Source organism: Rhinatrema bivittatum, chromosome 13, assembly GCF_901001135.1.
Source record: "Rhinatrema bivittatum chromosome 13, aRhiBiv1.1, whole genome shotgun sequence".
In the NCBI taxonomy this organism is placed as follows: Eukaryota; Metazoa; Chordata; class Amphibia; order Gymnophiona; family Rhinatrematidae; genus Rhinatrema; species Rhinatrema bivittatum.
The window spans coordinates 32,435,991-32,456,167 of record NC_042627.1 but is presented as its reverse complement, the minus strand read 5'-3'; the positions used below and the strand labels follow the sequence as shown (position 1 = coordinate 32,456,167).

Below are 20,177 nucleotides of genomic sequence, written 5' to 3'. Positions count from 1 at the left end.
CTAACTGAGCCTTGGAGGAGGAATCCGCCGACCAGTTGCGGAGCCAGAGGAGGCGTCTGGCCGAGACTGCCGAAACCATCGACTTGGACAGAACTCTGAGAATGTCATACAGTGCGTCCGCCCCATACGCTATTACTGCCTCCAAATGGTCGGCCTGCTGAGCTTCCTCTGGAGGTAGCGCCTGCGAGCTTAGAAGGTGTTGGACCCAGCGAAGGCCTGCCCTTTGTGCTAAGGAGCTGCAGAAGGCTGCCCTGACACCCAGAGCGGACACCTCAAACACTCTCTTGATATAAACTTCGAGCTTTCTGTCTTGGAGATCATGCAGAGCTGTACCTCCCGTCACCGGGATGGTTGTCCTCTTAGAAATGGCTGAGACCGCTGAGTCTACTCTTGGGACCTTAAGAAACTCCAGGAAATCATCTGGAAGCGGATAGAGTCGTTCCATAGCTCTACCGACCTTAAGGGAGGCTTCAGGAGAATCCCACTCCCTGGACAATAGTTGAAGAGTAGGGTGGGTAGGAAAAGCCCTTGTCAGAGGTCGAAGCCCTGCCAAAACAGGGTCTCCCTTCTTAGCCTGAGGCGTGGATCCAGGAATTTCCTGTGGGGCCTCAATGTCCAGTTCCTGTAGGATGAACGGTATGAGAGGGTCTAGCTCGTCCCTCTGGAAGATATGCAGGACTCTCGGATCGTCCCCGTCCACCTGAGCTGTTGGTAAAGGCTCCTCCGGGTCTGGGATGGGAGTAATACCGCCCACCGAGGGATGCACCATGCGGACCCTGGCTGTGCCGGGAGGGGCCACTGGAACAGGAACCCCGACACTGTCCCCTGCAGGTTGAGGGTCCGCTATCCCAAGTATCTTGGGAGAAGTAGGACCTGCTGGTGGCTCCTGGGGTGGGATCATTCTAGCCAGGTAAGCATTATACATAAATACAAAGTCCGCAGAAAATGGAGGTGGCCCCAAGGGAGGCAGAATCGGTGGGTCCCCAGCCGGTGGAATGGTTCCTAGAGGCAGCACTGGCGTCAAAATCGGTGGCAGAGGCAAAAATTCAGCATCCCGATCCTCCCCCGACTGTGAGCAGGCATCCAGCTCCTCACCCAAACTGGCCGCCGTTCCCGCGCTGAGCGGGAATGGGGCCGAACTCTGCACATCCAGGCATGCTTGAAGGCACGAAACAGGGCGTCCCGCCAGCTGTGAGGGCCCTCCCCACCAGGGAGGCACCTCGTACACACCCCCTCACGGGAGAGCCTCGACCAGGGCTCTCCGCACTCACTGCACTGGGAGGATCGCGGCATCAGCAGCGGAGGAGGGGAGCCGTGAGGCAGACAGCTGATCTTAATGAACACGCTGTAAGCAGTGGGAAAACTCGTCCGCCGCAGACTCTTAACACGCTGTCCTACCTAAAAATAGGAATGAGACCGATGACAGAGGGATGCGCTTCTCTGTGTGGGCTGCCCTGAGGAAGGTGGCTTCTCAGGGCAGCTGGCCGGGTCGTGACGAGGAGGGAGAGGCTGGACTACCAGCATGCACCCCCAGTGAGGAAAGCCAGGTATTCAAGCTGGAAATGCAGAAATAACAAACAAAAAAATACTTACCCAGCATACAGGGGGAGCAAAGGAGGGAGACTGTAAGAAACAGTTCAGCCTGCAAGTCAGGAGCTGTGGGGCCGTAAAGCCCAAAGAATGTCAGACTGCCAAATTGCTTTAAAAAAAAAAAAAAAAAAAAAAATTCATTACCCTACTTGATCCATCCAAGTAAGAATACAAGAAAATAAGTAAACTTAGAGAAGTGTAATGGGGAACCAGAGGTTCCGCACTCACATCTGCTGGAGTCAGAAAGATACTGAGGTTTTCCAGAGGGTGCACTGGTTTATAAGGAAACACCCTCTGAAGCTTTGTCTGACTAACCCACTGTCTGGACTGATCCGGGTACGTACAGGGAAGTTATATTTATTACTCAAAAAACAAACAGAAAATCACACACAGAGAAAAAGCAACTGATTATGTAAGCGTAAAGGAGGACAAGTTAACAGAGGATGTGTAGCTGGGCTTAAAAAAACGTTTGGATAAATTCTTGGAGGAGAAGTCCATTAACTGCTAATAATCAAGTTGTCTTAGGGAATAGCCACTGCTTTTACTGGCATCAGAAGCATGGGATCTACTTAGTGTTTGGGTACTTGCCAGGTACTTGTATAGCCTGGATTGGCCACTGTTGGAATCAGGATGCTGAGCTTGATGGACCTTTGATCTGACCCAGTATGGCAATTTCTTAGTTGATTCACTATCACTTATTGGCTGTACAACAAATTTTTATTTTCAAAGCAAGCAGAACAAGTGTCACCTTATCCCTGGTATGCTCTATGGTGAAATATAAACTACTGTGCCATAGGCATGGAGGAGTTTTACATTAGATGCTCATTGTGGACCAACTTGAGATTCATAATCTTAGCTTTCAATGGAGGCTGATGACAAGAAATTACAGCCTAAGACCAATGATACTTGAGATTTGCTTCACTAAAATTAGCAATGTTGTTTGTGTGCACAAGCTGACAGACTTTCTCCCTCTTACTGCAGCAAGGCACATTACTGCTTTAAAACTAGATGGTATTTTTTCCCCCTTTTGTATGAAACATTGTGTCACAGAAGTGTTATTATACCTTTTCTTGTCAAACGCAGAGTTGCTTACCTGTAACAGGTATTCTCAGAGGATGTTAGTCCTCACACAAAAGTGACATCATCAGATGGAGCCTGGCACAAAACTTTGATCTCAATCTAAAACTTTCAAACATGCCCTACTGAGCATGTGCAGCTGCAGCCCTCACCCTGCCCCCCTAGGCAGAGTCCCTCAGTCCATAATAAGGCTAACACATGGATAACACATTGAAATAGTCAGTTCAGTGTGCTGCGGCAGTCAAAAAAGCAAACAGAATGTTGGGCATTACTAGAAAGGGAATGGTGAATAAAACGGAAAATGTCATAATGCCTCTGTATCGTTCCATGGTGAGACCGCACCTTGAATACTGTGTGCAATTCTGGTCGCCGCATCTCAAAAAAGATATAACTGCGATGGAGAAGGTACAGAGAAGGATGACAAAAACGATAAGGGGAATGGAACAGCTCCCCTATGAGGAAAGACTTTTCAGCCTGGAGAAGAGACGGCTGAGAGGGGATATGATAGAGGTGTTTAAAATCATGAGAGGTCTAGAACGGGTAGATGTGAATCAGTTATTTACTCTTTCAGATAATAGAAAGACTAGGGGGCACTCCATGAAGTTAACATGTGGCACATTTAAAACTAATCGGAGAAAGTTCTTTCACTCAACACACAATTAAACTCTGGAATTTGTTGCCAGAGGATGTGGTTAGTGCAGTTAGTATAGCTGTGTTTAAAAAAGGATTGGATAAGTTCTTGGAGGAGAAGTCCATTACCTGCTATTAATTTAATTTAAAGCTTTTTTATACCGGCATTCATGATAAAATCATATCATGCCGGTTTACAGAAAACAGGGGAGTGATAACATTGAACGAAAACTGGTGTTGATATGTAGCGAAGAAAGTTACAATAAACAAGGGAAAATTAGAACTTTGAGAAGAAGAGTAGCTGGAACAATTTAGTCAATTACAATAAATTAATTAATTACATAGTTATATTAAGTTGACTTAGAAAATAGCCACTGCTATTACTAGCAACAGTAACTTGGAATAGACTTAGTTTTCGTGTACTTGCCAGGTTCTTATCGCCTGGATTGGCCACTGTTGGAAACAGGATGCTGGGCTTGATGGACCCTTGGTCTGACCCAGTATGGCATGTTATGTTCTTATGGAGAAACCAACTCCAAGGGGAGGCAGATGGGTTTCATGAGGACTAACATCTGGCTGTCCTCAGAGAACATCTGTTACAGGTAAGCAACTCTTTCTGTGAGGACAAGCAGGATGGTAGTCCTCACACATAGGTGAATCCCAAACTATAGGATGTACGAGCAGGACAAAGTAGAAAACCACACTGTGCTGAAAGCACCACCTCTCTCTCCCATTCGCCTGTGAGGCAGCAGACCCACAAAGGGGTCCTAGGTGGGAAAAAGAGTTGGGTTCTATAAAAGAGAAAACCAGACAGACACAAAACCCCGATGTGCAGCAGAGGTGCCTAAGACAGGCGAGAGATGCGAGTGCCAGCAAAAAACATACTCCACATCATTGAAAATTTTACAAGCAGGGTTTTGAATCAGTAAACCTAGGTCTACAACCTCCTGGATACAGGAAAAAGTCTACATAATTAAACAAGGCCTCTTGGACGAAGGCATACAGTTTTCTTCGGTGTTACAAGACAACCAAAAAACTAACTGGGGCTCGAGAACTCCCCAGAAAGAAACTGTGGTTCAGTGATATCCGAAAGACAATGTCTCTGCAGAAGCATGCCCATGTTTGTCTAATAGGCAGAAAACCCAAGCAACGCTTGGAAAAATAATCAGCAACATAAGAACATAAGAAAATGCAATACTGGGTCAGACCAAGGGTCCATCAAGCCCAGCATCCTGTTTCTAACAGTGGCCAATCCAGGCCATAAGAACCTGGCAAGTACCCAAAAATTAAGTCTATTCCATGTTACCATTACTAATGGCAGTGGCTATTCTCTAAGTGAACTTAATAGCAGGTAATGGACTTCTCCTCCAAGAACTTATCCAATCCTTTTTTAAACACAGCTATACTAACTGCACTAACCACATTCTCTGGTAACAAATTCCAGAGTTTAATTGTGCGTTGAGTAAAAAAGAACTTTCTCCGATTAGTTTTAAATGTGCCCCATGCTAACTTCATGGAGTGCCCCCTAGTCTTTCTACTATCCGAAAGAGTAAATAACAGATTCACATCTACCCGTTCTAGACCTCTCATGATTTTAAACATCTCTATCATATCCCCCCTCAGTCGTCTCTTCTCCAAGCTGAAAAGTCCTAACCTCTTTAGTCTTTCCTCACAGGGGAGTTGTTCCATTCCCCTTATCATTTTGGTAGCCCTTCTCTGTACCTTCTCCATCGCAATTATATCTTTTTTGAGATGTGGCGACCAGAACTGTACACAGTATTCAAGGTGCGGTCTCACCATGGAGCGATACAGAGTCATTATGACATTTTCCGTTTTATTCACCATTCCTTTTCTAATAATTTCCCAACATTCTGTTTGCTTTTTTGACTGCCGCAGCACACTGCACCAACGATTTCAATGTGTTATCCACTATGACACCTAGATCTCTTTCTTGGGTTGTAGCACCTAATATCGAACCCAACATTGTGTAATTATAGCATGGGTTATTTTTCCCTATATGCACTTATCCACATTAAATTTCATCTGCCATTTGGATGCCCAATGTTCCAGTCTCACAAGGTCTTCCTGCAATTTATCACAATCTGCTTGTGATTTAACTACTCTGAACAATTTTGTGTCATCTGCAAATTTGATTATCTCATTCGTCGTATTTCTTTCCAGATCATTTATAAATATATTGAACAGTAAGGGTCCCAATACAGATCCCTGAGGCACTCCACTGTCCACTCCCTTCCACTGAGAAAATTGCCCATTTAATCCTACTCTCTGTTTTCTGTCTTTTAGCCAGTTTGCAATCCACGAAAGGACATCGCCACCTATCCCATGACCTTTTACTTTTCCTAGAAGCCTCTCATGAGGAACTTTGTCAAACGCCTTCTGAAAATCCAAGTATACTACATCTACTGGTTCACCTTTATCCACATTTTTATTAACTCCTTCAAAAAAGTGAAGCAGATTTGTGAGGCAAGACTTGCCCTGGGTAAAGCCATGCTGACTTTGTTCCATTAAACCATGTCTTTCTATATGTTCTGTGATTTTGATGTTTAGAACACTTTCCACAATTTTTCCTGGCACTGAAGTCAGGCTAACCGGTCTGTAGTTTCCCGGATCGCCCCTGGAGCCCTTTTTAAATATTGGGGTTACATTTGCTATCCTCCAGTCTTCAGGTACAATGGATGATTTTAATGATAAGTTACAAATTTTTACTAATAGGTCTGAAATCTCATTTTTTAGTTCCTTCAGAACTCTGGGGTGTATACCATCTGGTCCAGGTGATTTAGTACTCTTCAGTTTGTCAATCAGGCCTACCACATCTTCTAGGTTCACCGTGATTTGATTCAGTCCATCTGAATCATCACCCTTGAAAACTTTCTCCATTACGGGTACCTCCCCAACATCCTCTTCAGTAAACACCGAAGCAAAGAAATCATTTAATCTTTCTGCGATGGCCTTATCTTCTCTAAGTGCCCCTTTAACCCCTCGATCATCTAACGGTCCAACTGACACCCTCACAGGCTTTCTGCTTCGGATATATTTAAAAAAGTTTTTACTGTGAGTTTTTGCCTCTACAGCCAACTTCTTTTCAAATTCTCTCTTAGCCTGTCTTATCAATGTCTTACATTTAACTTGCCAATGTTTGTGCTTTATCCTATTTTCTTCTGTTGGATCCTTCTTCCAATTTTTGAATGAAGATCTTTTGGCTAAAATAGCTTCTTTCACCTCCCCTTTTAACCATGCCGGTAATCGTTTTGCCTTCTTTCCACCTTTCTTAATGTGTGGAATACATCTGGACTGTGCTTCTAGTATGGTATTTTTTAACAATGACCACGCCTCTTTGACATTTTTTACTTTTGTTGCTGCTCCTTTCAGTTTTTTTCTAACAATTTTTCTCATTTTATCAAAGTTTCCCTTTTGAAAGTTTAGCACGAGAGCCTTGGATTTGCACACTGTTCCTTTTCCAGTCATTAAATCAAATTTGATCATATTATGATCACTATTGCCAAGTGGCCCCACCACCGTTACCTCTCTCACCAAGTCCTGTGCTCCACTGAGAATTAGATCTAAAATTGCTCCCTCTCTCGTCGGTTCCTGAACCAATTGCTCCATAAAGCTATCATTTATTCCATCCAGGAACGTTATCTCTCTAGCGTGACCCGATGATACATTTACCCAGTCTGTGACAGACCCTACGTGCCAAAACACCAGACAGTTAACCAGCAGGAGAGTCAAGAGTTTCCGGGGATGAAGGGCAATCCCTGAATGGGATCGCTAATCCAAACACCTGAGCAAGGAGATATGTTAGGCTTGAAGCTCATCCACATTGCAAACTGTCAAGGGCAGGGCTATCCATCCTATCTACAGAATAGTTCAGGTGAGCAGGAAGACACTAGCTTTTCTCACGTCACTAGGTTGCCCAAAGGCAGCATTGGCCAGAGCTTGGTGAAAATGTAGGGGAAAAAGTGGTGTCTTTCCTTGTAATATTCACTAACAGGTCAATCCAGTACCGAACGGTAGGAAGAGCTGCGTTAGTGCCCGGTGCACCCGCGGTTGCCGCACGCACAATGCAGCTCACCTACCGCTCGATCCTGTATGTAAATAGCTTGCAAATGCAAGCTGCGTCTAAGAAGCGTCCATGATGCGTTAGGCCCGCGCAACCCATTTTACTGTATAGAGCGCCTATACAGTAACCAGGGTGCGCGGGCCTAACTCTTCACGGCCACGCTGGTATCTGTCATTTCAAATGACAGGTACCAGGAAGTGGACAGTTCTCCGACGCTCGGGATTGTCAGCCCTCTCCCCTCCTCCCGAAGCAAGCAACCAAAGCGGAACAAACGAAAAAAAAAAAAAAAAGTAGCAAGAGAGCGAGGGGAGAGAGGACGGGCAATCCTACGCTCGGGATTGCCAGAACCCCCTCCCCTCCTCCCGAAGCAGGGCGCAAAAAGCAGCCTTGCTCCGGGAGGAGGGGAGGGGGGGGACTGGCAGTGTAAAGCGACGAAGCGACTCACTTTTTTGCAGCCCCCCTCCGGACATTGGCGAGGACGACCGCGGCTCCCCTCTCCTGCCTCCAGCTGCCCGCGAAGATGGACGCCTGCACGGGCGAAAGCGGCCCCTGTTCGTGCAATTGGGCCGCTCAAGACGTGACGTCACATGCCGTGACGCCAAACATCGTGACGTCACGCCTTGAGCGGCCCAATTGCACGAACAGGGGCCGCTTTCGCCCGTGCAGGCGTCCATCTTCGCGGGCAGTTGGAGGCAGGAGAGGGGAGCTGCAAAAAGTAAGTCGCTTCGTCGCTTTACACTGCCAGTCACCCCTCCCCTCCTCCCGGAGCAAGGCTGCTTTTCGCGCCCTGCTTCGGGAGGAGGGGAGGGGGAACTGGCAATCCCGAGCGTAGGATTGCCCGTCCTCTCTCCCCTCGCTCTCTTGCTACTTTTTTTTCGCTTTTTGCTTCGGGAGAAGGGGAGAGGACTGGGGCTGCCCCGGAGACCAGCACCCATGGACGCGGCCAGGGCAGGAGAGCAGGGGCTGGGGGAAAGTTTGCCGCCTACCCTTACCCCTGCCTCTAACGCAGGGGTAAGGGTAGGCGGTAAGTTAGCAGGTTAAACGCGCGGCAAAACGGCAGGGTAAAATAGCGATAGTCAGGATGCGCGTTACTGGATGGTAGGGAATAGCTAATTCGCTCGTTTACATTTAATATACATGCTGCGTGCGGAAGGGGTTACCCGGACATTTAAGGACGCGGTAAGAGTAGGTTAAAGGGGATTGTGGATCGCAGGAAGGGCTAACGTGGCCGGAAAGTGAGTAGAACGCGGGTTAGGAGCGGGGTAAACGTGGCCGCACTTTACTGGATAGACCTGTAAGATATGCATGAATGTCTTAGCTTTTCCTCCCCTTCCCCCACGAAATTCCAACCGGAAGTCGGAAGGAGTGAAGATCACAAGGAGGCAGATCACTGGACTGCTGGGTTAAGCACAAGTTGCTAGGTTGCATAACATCCCCAAGTGAATAACTCACTGCTGATTCCAGTGGGGAGTTACCCACAGAGACAGAGCCCTCAGCCTGCTTGGAACAGCTGAAAGAGCAAATTCCACAGGGAAGAAATCCAGAAACACTCCACTAAGACAGGAAGCCGGGGTGCCACAAGTGCAAACCCCACTCAAACAGGATTTCACCACCAGCCTGGAAACCCTAAGGCAGGGGTGGGCAAGTCCGGTCCTCGAGGGCTGCAAACCAGTCGAGTTTTCAGGATACCCCTAATGAATATGCATGAAATAGATTTGCATACAACTGAGGCAGTGTGTATGCAGGTCTCTCTCATGCATATTTATTAAGGATATCCTGAAAACTCGACTGGTTTGCAGCCCTCGAGGACCGGAATTGCCCACCCCTGCCCTAAGGGTACCAGGGCAGGGCAGTGTGATCTCGGAACAGGACTGCCCAGCAACCTGGCTTAGATATGAATACTTCAGCCATGATTACACTTCCCCCAAGGAAGCATGTGGTCAGGTAAATGGAACAATCGTTGCATGAATCAGAACTCCCCTGTTCGCAGACAGGGTTATCCCTAAAAACGGGGAAGTATAGCTTGCAAGCCACAGCAACCAAAGAGCAGCACCTCTATTGCAGGGTTCCTTGTCCCCCAACTCCCTCAGCCATGGAATGGCGATAGGTTGAAAGGCATACTCACCAATTAGACGGATTAGAACCTTTCTCACTAAATAGGCCAAGCGCACAGTTTACCACACTACTGGCCGCACGTTTCCAACCCGTGTCTATTACCCCTTATACTGTCCCAAGCTGCATATTTTACTCTCAGAAATTAACACCAGCCCACAACCTGTTGTGTTTGCCATGAGGGAACACACAAAGCACACCAATACAGTAAAGGGCAAATTGAGAATAGAGCCCTCTGCTGTAAAAGCATGCTGACCAGTGTTCATACAAGTGGTATCCCATCCTATGGATGGCAGGCACACCTATGACCCCCACTCACTGTGCTTGTGGGTAGAATCCCACAGCACAGAAAGGACCGAGCACCACTTGCTAGAGTCTGTGGCTGCGCACTGTCAAAAGGTAAATCACAGTGTGTGGTGACACTTTTTCCTCACCAGTGCTCCACAGCACTTTGTGGTACAGAACTGACGAGGAGGCTAAGACATTGATGCGACAATGGCAGAACCCTGGCATGGCTGAGAACTGTACAGACAGGAGAATGCTGCCTATCGAGTCGCTTGGATTAGATGCCCTACGCTACCCAATCATGCACGCTGCACTCTACTGTTACAGTAACTCCGAGTGGAACACATAGGAAAAGTTTGATAACGGCATCCCCAGCACCACTGGGGCTCTGGGTATGGCATGGTGGTGAGTGGCATTCTGTGGAGTGGCCCCCTTCAGTCCATGATAACACTCCAAGAGGCTAGACACAGCCCTTGAAACTACTTTGGGAATTGCTCATCACAGTTTCCCTCATGGAACGACAGCAGCAAAGTCCATGGCACTCTGCGGTCGTGTCTTGCGGCATCCATGTCCACTAGTGCCCAAGGTGGTGACAGCACCCTTAAGGCTCATAGCTCTATATTACACATGAATCCTCCTTCTCCATTGCTGGACGTATGTTCTGGAATCTCCTCCCACTCGAAATACGAAAATGTAACTCTTAAAAAGTTCAAAGGTCTTCTCAAGAACCATTTATTTAAATCTGCCTATTTTTGAGTTTTATGATTTGAAACAGTATTTTAATTTACTATTCTTTTATGCTTTTTAATGTCATTTTATGTTCTCTTTTTACTGTCAATTATTTTATGCATGTTTCATTATTAACCTCCTAGAACATTCTGTTAGGCGGTCTATAAACCTAATAAATGTAGATGTAAATATATAGCACTTTTGCACTCCCCAACGATGTATCACATCAAGGGCACCAAACAATGCTGCACCCAGTGCTTACATGTCACTTGACCAAATCTTGATCTGTTCAATGGTATATAGCGCCATCCCCGGTGCCAAAGGCACCTGCAGACCTCAGTCCAGCAGCACCACAGTGCCCAAAGGCATTGATGGCCCAGCGGTACCAAGGATGCCTGGGGCACCTGCAGGCAGAGGCTCTGCAGCTTTGACATGGTTCCAACATGCCTCATTGGTTCCCAGAGGAACTGATGATTGTCAGCGCCATTGACTGTTCCCCTCGGGTCACCTATGCGTCCGAGGACGTCGATGCTGCTAGCTCGATGATGTCCTTCGCCAGCGGCCATGACTGACAATAGCCTCGCTAGCGCTCAAACACCAATGGTGCACGAATCCAGGTGAGGCCTCCAATGCCCCTCCCCCTGAGATCATCTGCATTCATGGTGCCCAATTGCCATAGGCCAGTGATGTGACAGCACAGTGTCCCTCAATGCCCCGTCAGGAAACTTCCAAGGAGCCTCAAGGGCACCAGACCACTGCGCCTGGACGCCTTGGTGTACCAGGGTGTCTTGATTAAAATGGAAACCCTGGTGCTCGATCCATTCAAGGCCAAAATCCCTGTCGCTTGAGGGCTTCAGTGGCAATCAAGGGCTCTCAAGAGCCCCGGTGGTCGAGTGCCTCGGGGATGACCAGGTTGCTCAATGGTGATCCCAGTACCTTATTGGTGGTGCTCGATATTGTCAAGAGTGGCAATGAAGGCACCTAGGCATGGAGGAGCATTGACATTGAGGGCAGTTCCGATAGCATCAAGGGGTACCATGGTGCTTGATGGCAGACCTGGTCCCAGACAGAGGTTGGTGCCACTACTCAGCTAGCTCGAGGCACAAGGCACTCGATGACTCCGGTGCATTGAGACTCCATGTCTACAGCTGCCTACTGCACAAAAGACCCTTACAGCATCGAAGGTGGACACACACCATGATGGCATCAAGGGTACCCCGGCACCTCAAAGGCATCAAGGGTGAACATGGTGCTCATTGGCAGTCCTGGTCCCTGATGCGGTCCTGACAGATGCGTCAGAGCAATGGTGCGCTGGTCACAGATGTGCATGGGCAACTGTTCCTGGACATGGCACCAAAGTTGCGGCAGCAAGCTGCTTACCCAGGATCCTACTCACTCTCTCTCACAAGGAAACTGCACTGCCACCACAGGCAAGCAGGAGGGGAGGCTATGTCATCCAGGGCCCCTGCCCATGGAAACTAGTTCCTTTGAATGTGGGGAGGATGAGCTCTCCCCACCAAAGGAACAGTGTGGTCCTCAATCTCTGCACTGTCTGAACCTCCATCAATGCCGATCGATCGGTGAAACGACATGAAACTCCTGTCCGGTTAGAACTCAGGCGAGTCCCTAGGCTCAATGGCCTACACGGATTACCCATGGACTGCATTCAGTCAGTCCTGCCAGCACCTAACAAATGTACCAAAACAGCACAAGGAGAGGACACAGATACTAAAACTGCAGGTGCAGTATTTTAAATTTTTTTAAATAAGGGATAGAAAAACTCTGCCAGACTGCACAGCAACTAAGGCCTGCCATGTGGCTGGCAGACAAAGGAAAGAGGAAAGAAAAGAAATAAAATTACTGTAAAGGAAAGAAAAGAGCTGCAGCTCTAGAAAAAAAAAATCACTTGGAAAAACTGAGGAGAGATTAAAGCTGAATATCATGAGACACATGGCTGCCGCAACCACACGGCTTTGCAGGGAAAAAAAAAAAAAAGGAGAGAGCCCGAGGGACTCTGCCTAGTGAGCAGGGTGATGACTACAGCTGCACATGCTCAGTAGGGCATGTTTGAAAGTTCTAGATTCTTTGAGATTAAAGTTCCATGCCGGGCTCCTTCCAATGTCACCCACGTGTGCGGGCTTCCATCCTGCTTGTCCTCGGAGAACTGTCTTGCACGTGCAGTACTCCACATTTTCTAGCTTTTCTGAATAAGGGTGTCCTAGTCAAAATCTGTCACAATATTCACCAAATTAGCTTAAGCCAGTTTTTAACTAGTGGATCATGGATACATTTTTCTTGAAAATCAAATGCAAGGCACAAAAGAATCAGGCTGCAGCTGATGTTTTGCAAGTTTATAGCAAGTTATTGGCTCTGTGTTCTACTCAAACAAAAGTGCAATTATTTTTCAACACACTCAGTTTAAAATTGGTGGTGGAGAGAGATGTAAAACAGCTGAAAACAGAAAGGACTTCCAGATTCTCTTGCACTTTAATTTTTAAAGCAGCCAGTACTACTGACATATTTAAAAACAATTCAGATAGCAATTAAAACAATGTTAATAGTCCTCCTTTGTTCTGAATTTTTAATTCCATTTTGGAGAAGGTACTAGAATTCTAGTTTTTATAACTAATCCTGTTTAGCTACTCCCAGTATTTTGAATGTCAGGAAATCACTGCTGTGCTCATTCCAGCTCCAGCAGGCATCGCATGAAGAGCTAAAGAATGGATACAGGTGGTGGTGATGGGAACTTCATTTTCATAAATCAAGTACACATCTTTCAAAAAAGTAGAGAAACAAGAAATAAAAATATTAGGCTAAAAAGAGGGGAACCTAAGAATAAGAGTAGTAGGCAAGTTGATTTTTTTTTTTTAAACAAATTAAGGCAATGCTGCTGCTTTAAGTGGGTTCCAAACTGAATAAGAATAACTAGTGGTGTAAGGGATTGGAAAAAGGATAGCTCAGATAGGGTAATTCCCCCCCCCCCCCTCCCCAGTCTCCTGGAGGCACACCCAACTGGTGTTGGGTATGCATGAGAAGACTAGACACTGAAGACCCAGGGTATGCAACTCTACTTCATGCACATTCACTGTGGCAATCCTGAGAACTTTACCTAATAGGTGTGCCTCCAAGAGACAGTTGGGAAACGCTGAATTAGGGTTTGATTTGTTAATGAAGAAGCATAATTACAATGTTCTGTAGGTGGTTTGAATTAGGTCACCCTGTGATCTGCCCCAGGTGTTTAACTTTCGCACTATCACCTCTTTTAAATCCCCAAATTAGCCAATCTGTCAGAAGGCATTCTTTCACCAATAAAAGAAATCTCTTCATTCAGCCATACCTCCGTGACTTATAACTTTTTTATAAGGTTCTATTGCTGTCATATCCACCCTGTGATCTTGCTCTCCAATCCTGAACAAGCGCCAGCGCCTGATGTCTTCCTTCTCCTCTGTTGCAGTGTACTCTGGGATGGACCCTTTTCTGTGGATCTCAGTAGTTTTTGGTTTTGGAAGATCATCTGTTTTTAAAAGAAATACTGTTACATGGCACACTGTTTATTGCTATTGAACCACTTCATTATCCATTTGGACATTTATAGCAACAGCATGCAAAATAGAGATGTTCCCACCACCTCTCACCTCAATCAATGTTTGCAGGTCTCAGTACTATCAAATCTTACTTCTTCATGAGATATTTGTAAGAAATTTCTAAAAGACTGATCTATCACATAAGAGAGACCCCACAACTGGATCATCTACTCAAATACAGCAAAACCCATAAAACACTGATTCTAGGGCTGGCCCAGTGGCACTACTGCACATTGCATTTGAAGGAATCTGGGTTCAATTTATCAGCTCAGGACTTTCTGCTCCTCAGGTCAGCCAGGACAGCAGACACTTCGGGGGTAGCATTCACATCCCTTGGTGGAAAGCTAGAGAGTGTGTGAAGGAAATCAGAGTCATTGCACAATGGCGACACCTAGTGGCCATATTTAGAGAGTTGTAGAAGGAACCTTGGTGTATGGCCCCTTGCTGAGGACTGCTTCTCCAATGACTGAATTAAATGAAAACATTGAGAGGGGATGTAAAATGGGAGGCGGAGGGAATCGTAAGTCATTGAAAATGAAGGTCCATGGCACCAGATCCCAGGCCTGGCTCTCACCTGAACAGCAAGTACAAAGAAGCAGAATTAAATTGCCCAATCAAAAATGGAACCCCGCCCCTACCATCCTATTTTGCCATAAATAGAGCATTGCTTCCAAAAGCACAAAAGGTAGTGCATATGGTTCATAGTTCACTATATCAAGGGAGTACAGATCTTTCACTTTCTAACTGGGAAACTAGCTAAAATCATCTTAAGTGCACAAAATAGTTCTCTCTATATCATTGATATCTTTTTAGATGCAGTTGTGGGCTACATTGCCAATCAGGGAAGAGTAGAATACAAATGTATGTTTTAAGCTGATTTTTAAATAACCTATGCTGCTCAATAAAAAAGTTGTATGTGAGATTTTTATTCTGAGAAAAAGAAATGGGAATTAAAATGTTCACTAAGGGGCGGATTTTCAGAGCCCTGCTCGCGTAAATCCGCCCAAAACCGGGCGGATTTACGCGAGCAGGGCCCTGCGCGCCGGGAAGCCTATTTTACATAGGCCTCCCGGCGCGCGCAGAGCCCCGGGACTCGCGTAAGTCCCGGGGTTCTCGGAGGGGGGCGTGTCGGGGGCGTGTCGGGGGCGGGCCCGGTCGTCGCGGCGTTCTGGGGGCGTGTCGGCAGCGTTTTGGGGGCGGGTACGGGGGCGTGGCTACGGCCCGGGGGCATGGCCGCGCCCTCCGTACCCGCCCCCAGGTCGCGGCCCGGCGCGCAGCAGGCCCGCTGGCGCGCAGGGATTTACGTCTCCCTCTGGGAGGCGTAAATCCCCCGACAAAGGTAAGGGGGGGGTGTAGACAGGGCCGGGTGGGTGGGTTAGGTAGGGGAAGGGAGGGTAAGGTGAGGGGAGGGCAAAGGAAAGTTCCCTCCAAGGCCGCTCCGATTTCGGAGCGGCCTTGGAGGGAACGGGGGGAGGCAGCGCGGCTCGGCGCGCGCAGGCTATACAAAATCGATAGCCTTGCGCACGCCGATCCAGGATTTTAGTGGATACGCGCGGCTCCGCGCGTATCTACTAAAATCCAGCGTACTTTTGCTTGAGTCTGATGCGCAAGCAAAAGTAGGCTGATCGCGCTTCTTTTAAAATCTACCCCTTAGAGATTTCATTAAATATATAAAAAAAAAAAAGAGTTCTAGATTGCTAGTTTAATACAGTTTGCATGGTAGGCTTTTCTTGTTCCAGAACTGCCTTGTAAAATGGATCATGTCTTTAAAAGGTACGTAAAGTCAGGATGCAGAATAAGAGAAACTAAAAAGATTTCTATTGCTAGAAGAGGATTTCATTGTACTCCCAAATTGTATTCAATTCATTACAACCAAAGATATGCCAAATAATCATGCTCAACAACCGTGATATTAAACCTTTCCTCAAAGTCTGGTTTATTGTGTCATGATTACTGATTGCAAGAAAATGAAAACCAAGGACTCTTGTCAATTTTATCTTAGTTTCCTGTGTCCATAATTTGACATTTCAATAAACTCAGCCTGTGGGGAAACACCCTGATTAGAGGCAGGATTTTGGGTCAAATTGATTGGGCCACTAACGGAAAGCAATGCTTTCGGAGAAGCCAATGCAAATCAAATCGATGAAATGTTTTGGTTTGCAAAGTTTCTGCCAAGGTCAATGAACTTTGAAAATATACCTCTTAATATCAGACATTCCACCCTAATCTCTGCCAGCTCTGCTTCACTGGGTATAAGAGAGAAAGTCTTTATGCATGAGAAATGTTGTATGGACGGGAGAGGGGAAAAGAATGATCATGCATTTAAAAACTTTGGAAACAGCTCTTGTAAGACATGAGAGACTTACAGAAACACAAGCCAAGTCCAATATACATACATCAGTATAAATCATTTCCCAATGAGTGCCTGAAGAAGAGTTTTAATGACTTTTTTTTAAAGCAGAATTCTGATGCTGTTGCAAATTAAAATTAACATGGTGATGTAGGTTCAGTTTTAAGGGAAAAATAATACATTACAATTTTTAATTCTTTGTTGCCTATAGTTAGGATTTCAAATTGATTTAAAAAAAATATATATATATAGCACGCGAGCTTTCAAAATTTTTAATTTCAAGATCATTCAGAGTGTCACAGTAAGATGAAAAGCAGATAATGCCTCCATGAGCTAGATGCAAGGTTGATAACAGATTTATAGAGGAAGCAATAGTAAGCATGCTTAAGGTCATCAACAGCAGACATGCAGATAAAATGATTTAGAACTGATCAGCAAATATAAGCCAAATCACAAGGTAGAGAAATTATACTGAAAGAGCAATCTGTAGATGTTTATTTTGCTTCTACACCATGATTAGAATTTGGTTTCCATTTTTTTTTCATTGTATTTTTTTATTTTGAAGAACAATGATTGTAGCATGGATCTTACCACAAGATGGGGCAAAAACCTACTGCATGTTAGTTGTCTGTCTCCAAGACAAAGCTGTTAAGGAAAACTATCCTTCTGGGAAAATGAAAACAGCAGCATTTCAAAAAACAAGAGGGGGAAGAGAGAAAGAAAGACAGAAACCCTTTACGGTCACTTTTACAAAACTGGAGCCATCAAAAGGAGAAGCTCCTGAAGAGCAAACCAGGCACACAGAGCAGAGTTTAAAAGTACATCAGTCCCTCAACATACTTCTAAATTTCCACCCCCTTAATTCCTTTCCTTTATCCTTACCATCTATTTTTTCCCATTTTTATAGTAAATATCCCTTTACATGTAACTAAAATAAGTAACAAATAATGTGCTTTATCCTACATTCTTCTCCCCTATATAAAGGTGTGACATTTGCAGGACCTCAGAACATATATTAGCCTTATATAAAAAAAAGTCGCATCTCTTCTCTGCTATTTGGCTGGTTTTCCTTTCATAAATTTTATTCACAATGAAAAACTCAAGTTGCTGTTTCATAGGCACAAGAAAGGGGTTAGAACACTACTGGGGAGAAAAACAGAGTTCTGAAGCATGTTAACCACCAAATTTAGAAAGTTGAACATAACACACACATATATATATGATTTGCTACTGATTTCTTTCAGGCCGATACAGTAAAAATCGCGGGAGAGCGGGCAAGCGCCCACTCTCCCGGCACGCGATTCAGAAAAGAAGATTATTCAAATTAGGGCCCGCAGTAAAAAGAGGTGCTAGGGACCCTAGCGCGCCCCTAGCGCCTCTTTTGGACAGGAGCGGCGGCTGTCAGTGAGTTTGACAGCCGACGCTCAATTTTGCCGGCATCAGTTCTCAAACCCGCTGACAGCCATGGGTTTGGAAACCGGACGCCGGCAAAATTGAGCATCTAGTTTTCAACCCGCGAGCCGATTTTACTTTTTTTTTTATTTTTGATTATTTTTAACTTTTGGGACCTCCGACATAATATCATCATGATATTAAGTTGGAGGGTGTACAGAAAAGCAGTTTTTACTGCTTTTCTGTACACTTTCCCGGTGCCGAGAGAAATTAACGCCTACCTTTGGGTAGGCGCTAATTTCTGAAAGTAAAATGTGTGGCTTGGCTGCACATTTTACTTTCTGTATCGCGCGGGAATAACTAATAGGGCCAGCAACATGCATTTGCATGTTGCGGGCCCTATTAGTTTCGGGGGGGGGGGGGGGGGGGGGGGGTGTTGGACGCGCGTTTTTGATGCGCTTTTACCCCTTACTGAATAAGGGGTAAAGCGTTGAAAACGCGCATCCAAACACAGGTTAACGCGGGTTAACAGTGCACTCCGCCAGAGGGCACTGTACTGTATCGGCCTGTTTGAGAGCCTACTACATGCAGTTTTTATGCTCAGTGCTGCAAATTTGTTCGATTAGAGAATCCTGCTACAGTCCAGTTTTTCCTGACTCCCATCCTGATGTATGCCAGTTAAATTAGTTTGGCAGATGGGCAGACTAGACAGGCCATACAATCCATTTCTGCCATCATGTTTCTCTGTTTCTACGTAGCATCTAGACCGCAACGAGATAGGAGTTAACTTTTGTTTTAACCTACTAAAAATCTTGAGATCAAGTCAGTACTCTCAAATTAACTCTACAACAGGGCTGTCCAACATGTCCTGCTGACACCACAGCCTGTTGAGTTTTCAGCATAACCACAACAAATAAGGATGAGCTGAATTGTCATTCCAGGTTTCCATCTCATGCATATTCATAGTGAATATCCTATGGGGTCACCAGGACAGATTTGGGAAGCCCTGCACGAGAATCTTACAGACCCTGCATTTTCTCCTCTTTCCATGAGCTTTAGTCATGTTTACCTGTATATACAGAACAATCTTTAAGCAAACAATCTGACTTAGCAAAGTGAAAAGTCAAAAAAAAAAAAAATTAAAATAAAAAGTTTACCTTCCCATTCAAACTCATTGCTGTTCTCAGAAGGAGTATCCAATTCATCTAAATCAAGTTCCCCACTCTCACAGTCTTCGGATGGAATGGAACAGTCACTGCGGTCCAGTGTTAAACTAATATTTGGAGCAATTAGTTTTTTCTTGCTTTTCTTATTTCCGTTCATTTCCAGTGGATTTGGAACTAAAAAAAAAAAGAAAAAAAAAAGGTAGCTCGCCCTCTCTGTTCTAAATGGTCAAAAGTCTTTGGATATTCATGCTAAATTAATGCCAGATAGAAGAAAGAACACAGGCAAGCTATCTGAAAAATAGACAGTTGTAGAATTTTAAATTTATACTACAAATCACCAATAGGAAAACCAAAAAGTGAAGAATGAGATTCGATTACAGTCCTCCAGAGCAGGCATTTTTCATTTTAATTCTAGGCCTATATCTTTTTCGGCCCAGCAGTTTTCTGCTGCTCCTTTATACTTTCGTGCACAATGGGATCGATTTTAAAAGGACGAGCACGCACGCGCGTGCGTCCAATGGCGTGCAGTTCCTGGCGCATGCGCATGTTACAAAATCTCATGGCTGTGAGCCCATGCGCACCCGGTTGTAAAATGCACGCATGCACGTGCGGGGGGAGGTGAATTTTAATTAACTACGTGCGGCAACGCACAGTTCCCCTCCCAGTCCGCTCCAATTAAGGTGCGGACTGGGAAGGAACTTTCCTATCCCTAACCCTACCCTTCCTACTTCTTCCCCTCTCCTCCCAAATCCCTAACCTAAACCTTTCCATCCCCATTTTTTTTTTCTTACTGCTCCGTCGGAGCAGAAGTTATGCATGCCGGCCAGCTGCTGGAACGCGCTTCCCCGGAACAGCGGCTAATGGCCGCTGTCTCACCCCTCCCAAACCACATGCCTCCAGGCCACCCCTTTTTCAGTGCCCTGCCCTTGTGCACATGGCTGGGCCCTTTTGAAAGTGCGTGCAGCACACGCAGGGCCCAGCCACGTGCATAAGTCTGATTTTTACACGCGTGGCTGATCAATATCTGAAATATTTCTTAGTTATATTATTTTCTGTATCATGAATCTTATATTGCTCTGTGTGGCATAATTTGTATTTTATGTTTTCTGTATGCAATTTAATTTGTACTGGATTAATTCATTTGTTTTATGTTAATTTTTGTTTTAAAATTATAAACGTTA

At 45.6% G+C, this 20,177-nt stretch overlaps 1 protein-coding gene across 8 annotated transcripts in view; it reads right to left on the bottom strand.

Annotated features, from left to right (window-relative positions):
• Positions 1-20,177, bottom strand: part of BNIP2 (BCL2 interacting protein 2) — a 107,158-nt gene that overhangs the window by 52,223 nt on the left and 34,758 nt on the right. For all 8 annotated transcript variants that reach the window (XM_029574395.1, XM_029574396.1, XM_029574397.1 and 5 more), the window contains 2 exons: positions 18,988-19,170; positions 13,842-14,018 (listed from right to left, as the gene is read on the bottom strand). In XM_029574395.1, the coding sequence (XP_029430255.1) occupies positions 13,842-14,018; positions 18,988-19,170 (360 nt within the window). The remainder of the gene's footprint in view (positions 1-13,841; positions 14,019-18,987; positions 19,171-20,177) is intronic.